The 9,024-nt window shown below is 48.8% G+C and overlaps 1 protein-coding gene across 1 annotated transcript; it reads left to right on the top strand.

The window, feature by feature from the left end:
* The first annotated feature begins 337 nt into the window (after positions 1-337).
* Positions 338-6,725, top strand: LOC138521529 (coenzyme Q-binding protein COQ10 homolog B, mitochondrial-like). The gene is made up of 5 exons (XM_069634429.1): positions 338-730; positions 3,398-3,559; positions 4,647-4,839; positions 5,454-5,555; positions 6,141-6,725. Exons 1-5 carry the CDS (start codon positions 462-464, stop codon positions 6,303-6,305), a joined length of 891 nt encoding a protein of 296 aa, XP_069490530.1. The 5' UTR covers positions 338-461; the 3' UTR covers positions 6,306-6,725.
* The last annotated feature ends 2,299 nt before the right edge of the window (positions 6,726-9,024 follow it).

Genomic DNA, 9,024 nt, shown 5'->3' with positions numbered 1-9,024 from the left:
TCAAATCATAGTATATAAATAAACCATTTGAAATGAAAATACCATACAATCTCTTAAGCCTACGAAAATTCTAAAAGCATTTTGAGCCCAATTTACTGAAGGAAAGGAAAGGCAACCGATTTCCAATCTACTGGTGTTTCTACGACCACAAAACCGCAAAGAAAGGGACCATTTGCCAGTGAGTCATTAAGCCGGAAGCGTCTCACACCCACAGGGCGCCGCACAGGTTCTACAGTTGCCTAGTCTCCGCGTGAGTTCAGTTAATATCACGCTGGTAGTCCTTGTACAGCGCCGCGTTCAGGAGGCATTGATATTGCAAGATGGCGGCTACGCTGACGTCAAGGTAGGGGGAGGGGCTGAAGCGTGTGTCGCCCGTCTATTTCCAAGTAGAAACCTGACACCTCCGGAGGCTCGTGCTTCCCAGGACGCACCCCCCCTTTCAGTGACGCAGGGCCAAAGAAATGCCGGTCCTGGGGGCTCGCCCCCATTGTGACGTCAGGCCCGCCGACAGGCTCCCTTGTAAGGCAGCTGCGCTCACCGGCCGGCACTTTTTTGGAACAGCCGGTCGAGGGCATTGTTCACGTTTGAGCACTTCAGCGCGAATCCGACACGCCATGGCCGGGAGCGCGAGCACCAGGAAGGCAGCCTCGGCCCTGCTCCGGGCATTGGTGGAGACGGAGAGCGGCGCGCTGCGGAGGACGGGCGCCCAGGGAAGGCGGCATGGAATGCGGTGAGAACAGTACGAGGGGCGCCTTTCTTTCCCGGAACCCTGGACGCGGGTGGGAGGTGGGCTTTCCCGTTAATGGAGTTGCTCATTCTTGTTGGTTATTCTTCACTTTTAGAGGCGAAGGTACAGTTGGTCTAGGTCTTGGTTCTGCTACTTGGCAAATCCGGTTTAGTTTGGGAGCATTTTGGGCAAGGGACTACTTGCTATATGAAGACGGTGCTTCGTTTTTTATTTTTTTTTAACAAATGATTTGAGCAAATTGGTGGTACTCGGTCTAGTTTGGGGATGTCACTAGTTGGGGGCGAAGTGTCTCGTTTGGGGTCGTGGCCTTTTAATGTGCGTTGATAATGTCACTGCGGTGGGCCCAACTACATTAGCGTCAGGCCCCACCTACCAGCAACCCACTTTGGAAAATTGGCACGCTTTGGGGGAATGGAGCTGGCACCTCCTGGCATAGGAATGTCAGTCTAGTGAGTGTCCTGATTGTGAGGGGGGGAGGTTGGGGGGGCGGAGTAGTAGCTGTCTAGTTGGGTGAATGAATAGGTTGCAGTTGTCTTTGGAGTTAATTTTGTGCTCAGTTTTCTGGTACGCATCCAATGTATAAATTACATTCTAGTAAGTACGCGTTTGTACAAAGGATTGCCCGCGAATTGCCCCTCGAGTCAGGCAAGTTCTCGTGGAATGGCAGTTTTTTCCTAGGTGGGGGTAAGGGTCCTACAGTCGAGGCTGCTTGTGACAGGGCGGAGGGTCTAACTGCTAAAGGGGTTGCAAGTTTAAGTTGAGGATGTTTGAACCCCTGAGGCCTGGAGGCAGCCCTGTAAGGCAATGGCTCTGGCGACTTGGTGGCGCCACTCGGCCTCCTGCATGTTACCGCCGGCCCAGTGCCTCTGGCGCCGATACCCCGCTCTCTTTGTGGATGACTGCTGGAGGTGGGCGGGATGCCCCTCCCACAGCAGATTGGGACCATCGCCCTGCCACCCCTAGACTGTCTCTGGAACATCCTGGGCGTGTTTGAACGGCTGCCGGCTTTAACCTTGCACTTTCTTGGCACACCCCTCCCCCCCACCTTTTTCCGTGTGCGGCAAGTTGGTTTTTCCTAACTTGTGCTGGGCGGAAGGCCGGCTGGTGCGGCCCGTTGTTTGCTAAAACTCCCGCGGTGTAAGTAAGCGCGCCGCATCGCTTGCATGCTGACCCCGTGGGAGGCCTCGCTCTACATCAGTGGTGACATTCTTCAGATTCCACCCAGCCCCAAGGGGGGGGCGGGGGTGGCCGCATCCTCCTAGAGACCACCCACTAGCTATGGGGTGGCTAGCAGCTGGACACCTCTTCCCGGCGCGGGGATTGGAAGCGAGGGAATCCCCCTCGCAATGAACACAGACCCTACCCACCCCTGTGCTGATCTACTCATCCCTCCACAAACCGAAAAGTGCCGGCCTCAGCGCCCCTTCCTTGGTGCCTGTCATATCCCCTCCCCCGCACCCGTTGCCACTGGTTACGCGGTGTAGTTCCCGACCCTACCTACCCCTGTGCTGATCTACTCATCCCTCCACAAACCAAAAGGTGCCAGCCTCGGCGCCCCTTCCTTGGTGCCTATCCTATCCCCTCCCCCGCATCTGTTGCCAATGGTTACGTGGTGTCATCAATACCGTATTCCCAAATCGATCCCTTACCCGTGGACACGAAATGCCGCGACTGATTACAGACAGGATGAGACTTGCCATCAGTGCCACAGTGAATATTGTTACCACAAATAACGATTATGTTTGTATTTTATTTGTAGCGCGCGCCAGTCCCGGAACCATCAGCTTGTTGTTCTCTTCTCTTGAGTTTACCCAGGAGGGCCGATGGTCTCAAAGGCCCTACAAGACGCATTCAGTATTCATTTGAGCCAGAGGCGTTGCTAAGGGGGGTATAGCCCCTGGTCTTTTGGTTGTAGCCCCAGATAGAATCGCAGAAGCTACAACTAAAAGGCTAGCTAGCCACCAGTCCCAACAGTTCCGGCATTAGCGTAGCCCGGGTCTTTTCCAGACCTAGCAACACCCCTGATTTGAGCCTACCTGACCCCCGCCCCCCGCGGAGCAGAGAATTGAGCGCTCGCTTCATCTCTTCGCTGAAATATAATCGTTTGCAGCGAGATCTCACGAGAAATACGATTCAAGCGAAGGGGTATTCCCCCTTCAGCTCCCCGCTGCTCATATTGTGTATGTCAACCCTTTGAATTGTGAAATGTTCGCACCTTCCGCCTTCTCTGGATGGAATTTGGGCAACGTAGAGGCTTCATTGTGCAGTAGGTGGTGATAATTCTTTTAGAGTAAGAAATGGTGTGCAGTGTTGGGGTTACTTTCTCTGGCTAGTGAATTGCTACCCCGTTTTTGGATGCATAGTAAAATCGCCTGGATCGTTAGGTTTTTGCACACTTAATTACATAGCCGCAAGTAGGTGAACAGGTGGGACTGTCGTTCTTGGTACAGTGTCCTCTGGACATTGTCACATTTGCGGCAGGGCAGTAGGCCAACTGGCTTCTTTTGTCTCCTGCAACGCGTTATTTACCAGGCGTCTACCAATAATCAGTTTCGATATACCAGTTTAATTTACAATGCATTGTAGTAGTGACATTGTCAGTCGTGTATGTTCAGTGGAGTGGTTTTTAATGTGCCTTTTTTTATGCAGGCATTTGAGCTCTTGCGGGATCCTGGCCTCACAAAGCACTATGACACCATCTCTGCTTTCCGCAAGTCTGCCGTCCAAGCAGCACACGCGATCCTTCCTCAATTTAGCAGCACCCTTTCTCGGAAGCAAACGAATAGAGTATGCGGAGGCCAAGGTACTTGGGTAAGTGCTGGTCGACTTTTATTTTACCCAGTAGTGTGGGGTTTGTGTAGCTAGTATTTTATCTGATCCAGATAGTTAAGCGGCTGTTATTGTCTCTGCCGTTTGTCCTCAATATTGAACAGTGTTCATCGTGGGGGTTAGTTAAAATTGTCTCAAGAATGTTTATCCTGAGGAAGTTTTTAAAATAACTAAGGACTTTTAAAAAAAAATGTATAACTCGCTTAATACTGTTTCTGCGCAGGCCCGGGATTTGAACCTGTGTTGCTCTGCATCATCTTGCTTCCAAGACTGCATTGCCACTGAACTTTACTACCTGTGACTTGATTGTTTAATCTGCGTTCCATTTCTATCTGGCGCCCATAAAATTACACTGATAATGAATACTCTGCCTAATAATTGGTCACCCTTTCATTCCAAATGCTTGGTCACTACTGACCCAGCAGAGCGCATTTGCTTAAACAGAGGGCAGGAGCTGGATCCCTTTCCTCAACTGCCTCCCTCCCATGTAACGGCCTCCCACTCCCTCTACACCTTGAGCAGGACTTTCTTAAATTCCGGAAGCTCCGCAAGACTTTCCTCTTTACCTCCTCCTTCCCTTCTCTCCTCTGCTATCTCAGTTGCTGTGATTGGAGTCATGGGCCCTTATGCATCCTTGGGGGCTCATGACCTCCCACACCCAATCACCCCATGACCTGTCTACTCTCAGCACTTGCCTTGGCACACCCTCCGCCCTGGAGATTTGCACTTAACCTAACGCGGCTCTGGCCGTGTAGCACTCACCATACCACGCACTTACCCCCCTCTACCCTCTTCCTTGTTGCATGTTCTGAACTTACAAGGCATAGTAGGTTTGTGCTTTTTTCCGTTTCCCTCCACTGCTTTTAAATATATATATTTTTTTAAACTCCCTTGTTCCTTCCTTTGCCGTATGGGCGCTTGGAAATCGTATTTTACTTGCTGTATAAACACAACCGAACAATAAATAAAGCATATATTTGTAAATGGGATCACAAACTCCCTTTAAAATTGCTCCGTTCATGAGATTGCATGGGCATAGCATTTACAGTTGTGCTTTCCCTATATCCAGATATTCGATCGAACAAATGTTTGACATTGTGGCCAATGTGGAGAACTACAAGCTCTTTGTACCCTGGTGCAACAGTTCGAAGATCCTCTCCTGCTGCAAGGGGGTGACGAAGGCTGAGCTGGTAGTCGGGTTCCCTCCAATCATCGAGCGCTATACGTCGGAAATTTCTGTGATACCCCAGTACCAAGTCAGGGTAAGTGTCCTATCCGTATCTGTATGGCTGCCATTTGGAAAATGCACACGGCTTGCTCTTCACCTCGTGCATCAGCAGTGTGTACTGCACTGCACTGTTCATGTGCGAAGGAGCAGATGATAAATGGGCTATTAACACTGTGGAGCGTTGTGTGTGCTTCCGGGTGGCTTTGACTTTTGTATTTTATCTTTTTTGCACTGCTTCTTTTAAGCCAAAGTAAATGCTTCTCACTTTGCATGTGCTCCGTTTTGAAGATTTTCACCCTTAATTCGCTTTTAACGCATCTGCGTTTCTGGGATGGTGTAGCCTCAGTGCAGTCTTGCACTAGTTGTGGATTTCCACCTGGAGGAAACAAAACTTAATTGTTACAACTATTGGGTATGAATACGTACTTGAACGCCTTCTTTCTGTGCTCTTGACTTGCAGCGAGTGCCAGTGCTCTGCTTTAATGTCTCCAGTAGTAGTAGACCACGCTTGTTTGGTGCAGATGTTGCAGTGGGAATTCGGCAAACGTAGAATCGCGTTTGGTGGGACAATATTTGCATGATAGAATGTAATCTCTGTAGATGCTGCATTTAGTGTCATACTAATGGTATCCCTCCTCCCCCTTGCAGGCGGTGTGCAATGATGGTAAACTCTTCAGCCATATGGAGACGGTCTGGAGGTTCCGCCCTGGTTGCCCAGGGCATCCGGAGACCTGCACGTTAGACTTTCATGTGAGTGTCATTTAAGGACTTGCAGATTAATCGCCTGTTTCTTTCTGCCCCAGACTTGCTAGGCGCCATCTTCAGGCTTGGGCTCTCAACGGTAGACTCCTTCCATTAACTCTGATCTCCAGAGGTGGACTGGCCTACAGGAACACTGGAGACTTCCAGTAGGCCTCTGCACCCTGGGTCTCCTCTTGTGTGGTTACCTATTTTATTTTCACATTTTCTCATGGGGGGCGGGGGCGATTCCTGAAATTGTTTAATACAGGTCCACTTCGAACATATCGGGGCCTTCGTTCCCATGTGGTGGTCTAACAAACTGTATACAGCAGAAACATTTCTCTGAATTCCTCTGATGGGGTGGGGGGGTCATTTGCTACGTTAACACCGGTTTTCTATTTAAATTTCAATTCTGCATTTTGGGCGAGGCTGTTGGCTTAATGGACACTCAGCATGTGTTTTGGGAACTGCATGGTGGTCACTGAGCTTCTAAAACTCCACCTTGGCATTTCCATTGTTTGTAAAATTTGCTGACGTCTGTAAGGGAAATGCTTTAGTGTAATTGTCCTTACTGACCTGTCTCTTTACCTCCAGGTTTCCTTTGAATTCAAGTCCTTGCTGCATTCTCAGCTGGCCAATGTTTTCTTCGATGAAGTTGTCAAGAAGATGGTGTCGGCGTTTGAGAAGCAAGCGGCCAAAATATATGGCCCCCATGTTGCAGCGGTGCCCAGACAGTTGCGGGCGGCGCAGTGCTCCTGACGCTACTTGTAAAACCACCCACACAGATAAAAGACTTTTAAAAGCAAACCAAAGAAGGTGCGGTGCGCCCACCGTCTTAAAACCAGCTGAAGGCTTTGCCTTCGTTAAAGTTGCACTGTTTACAATCGTGTCATTCCGTGGACTGACTAATCCTTTTATTTATAATATTTAACTTTGCGCCTCGGGAAAAGTAAATTATTTTTTTATCCTGTTTATTTAAAGTTTGTTTTTCGAGGGAATCGCACGTATTTATCAGTTCAAATGTTTATCGAGTGGGACCAATTGTGTCTAAAGTTGTACCCTTGTCTAAAGTTGTACCCTTTTTATGTGTTTGTCACAGTCTGTGGATTTTGCACACATTTCTATTTTAATGTTAGAAAAGATTTATTTTAGTTAGGAAATAAAAATCACTGAAGCACATTTATAAATGTCTTGTTGCATACTGGATTGTGGCGAGATGGGCACAAGGGGTGGGATGCAGACTTGTGTTTTTTGGGAGGTGCGGCGATGGAAATACTGAGTCTCATGTTGGAAGACTGTATTGCACAACAGAGCATAATGCAGTAAAGAGCGATCACAATGGCAATGGGGTGGGGGATGTCCTGCTCTTTCAGACCTTCATTTGTTAATGGCTACAAGTAGAAAAGTTGAGAACACTTCGCCATCTACTTCCACCCGGCTCCAGTGTGGTGGCTGTACAAATTGCATAAAATACGAAGTCTGAGAAATGTCACTTCCAATGTTTCATTGCAGTGCGGCAAATCCACTTGAGCGCTATAGGACATGTGGCCTGCAGTGAGTGCGCATTCCCGTTTGGCCAGATCTCAAAATTGTCTACCTGATGGCATACACCAGTCCTTGTCTTGCAAGGTCATGGCTGGCTCGGAATTAGGACCTTACAAAGTGTTGCAGGTTCTCAGACTGAAGTTGACTTTCACACTTGGCTTCCTGGCATTTGCCATATTGCAGGACGGTGCCTTTTGCCATCCTGCCAGGTTTGGAAATGCCAGCGACTACAGCGTTTTCGGGACACTTTATACCGGAGGCCATATTTGCGGCGACTTGGCAGATGCAATAGAATTTGATCCTGGAACACTACAGTCTCCTGAGAATGTACTGTACTCTGCAGTTTAAAAAAAGAATCTCTTCTCTGGCCATCGTGCGGCAGCATTCATTGGCAACGGTGTGGAGGTTTAAAAGCCTGACCTGTGCCGTATGTATCGAAGGCGAGGGATATGCGTGCGAGATGAATCTGGGTAGATATGTTGTGCGATTAAAGGTCATGAACATTGCATCCACCTTGGTGGTAGCACTCCCTGGAGCTAGGCACAAATCAACTTGGTGCAAGATGCTGATTGCTTATGCTACTTCAAGGACCATGGTTTGGAACCTCGCCCACCACATGTCGCAATTCTAAGAGGCAGGTGTTGTCCTAACATGGGTCTGCAACATGTGGCTCTAAAGAATTTTTTTTTTTGGGCTGGACTATGACTCCTTAACCCCCACCAGTCGTTTTGTTGGTGGGAGCCGATGGGCAAGAGAGCCAAAGGTTGCAGACTCCTCACCTAGGCACTTGCAATGCTGATGCTTTGCAGAACAATGATTGGACACGGCTTACTTAGGGTGCCAGATAGATCTGCTCAAGTGTGTGAGATAGTAGGGAGGAGTGAAGGGAGTATGGCCGGGGTCTGCAACCTGTAGTTTGCCAGTTTTAAACTACAACTGGCACAGCCAGGCCGCTTCCTGCCACCTGCATCTCCGCTGCACCTGTCCACCTAATTGCGCACCATTAGTTGGTTGTTCAGATGGAATGTTATTGTCTCGTATATGTACTTGCTGTGAATGCTCCTTATAATTAAGATGTCTGTAACTACGCCATGTTACCAGGTTTGGGCATAAAACAAATGTAATAATAATGTGACCAGGCAGTTTGGGCTGGACTGCCCCTTTTTAGGGTGGAACCAAGCTTGATTGTATATAGCCTTTCCCCTTCTGTAGTGGTTTGGCAGGCGAAGAACGATGGTCTGGAGGGATGCCCAAAGCAATGCCAGAAGGTCAGACTAATTCTAAACCTTCCAGCCATATCCTCTGTGTGGTATTTTTGTTTTACCCAATAGCCTACAGCAATGCCTGTGTTTTTGTTAAAGGTTCTTATACTGTGCACTGTCACCACTTGTGTGGTACCTTGGCGCTCTGGCTGATATATAAAGCAAGAGTGTAGGGTGGTAAGTTAGCAGAACTGAGCGGGAGAAAAGGGCAAGAGAGCTGTTGTGGTGTTGGCAGCTTCAGTTCGGTTGATGCTGTTCACTGAGCTTGGGTGTTTCAGTTGGTAGCTGTCATGTGCTGTTGTGCGAGGCTTTTTTCGTAGTGGTGGTGTAGTGAAGTGCTTGCTACTTGTTGTGCTGTAAGAGGTATGGTTGTGATTAGTTTGAGAAGTGTATGCTGAAGGATGAGTTGTTTTTTTTTTTGTTAGTGGTGGTACCCTTTCCTATACCGTCACATTTGTGGCCCATATCACTTCTTCCCCCCACCCCTTCCCCATTAGTATATTCTGGTGTGCTGCACTTAACCCTCCAAAGTTGTGTGCATGAGAGTGGGTCCTAAATGGGCTCTATCTTCCTGTCTAGTGTACAACCTGGTGTGCTGCAATCACCACCCCCACAGGCTCCTTGAGGTTGGATGTGTCCCAGCGGTCCATCTGTTTTGAGATTGGGGTGCC

This window comes from Ambystoma mexicanum, chromosome 13, assembly GCF_040938575.1.
Source record: "Ambystoma mexicanum isolate Mex_15411 chromosome 13, UKY_AmexF1_1, whole genome shotgun sequence".
In the NCBI taxonomy this organism is placed as follows: Eukaryota; Metazoa; Chordata; class Amphibia; order Caudata; family Ambystomatidae; genus Ambystoma; species Ambystoma mexicanum.
The sequence above is the reverse complement of the archived record's forward strand: the minus strand, read 5'-3'. Positions and strand labels throughout refer to the sequence as shown.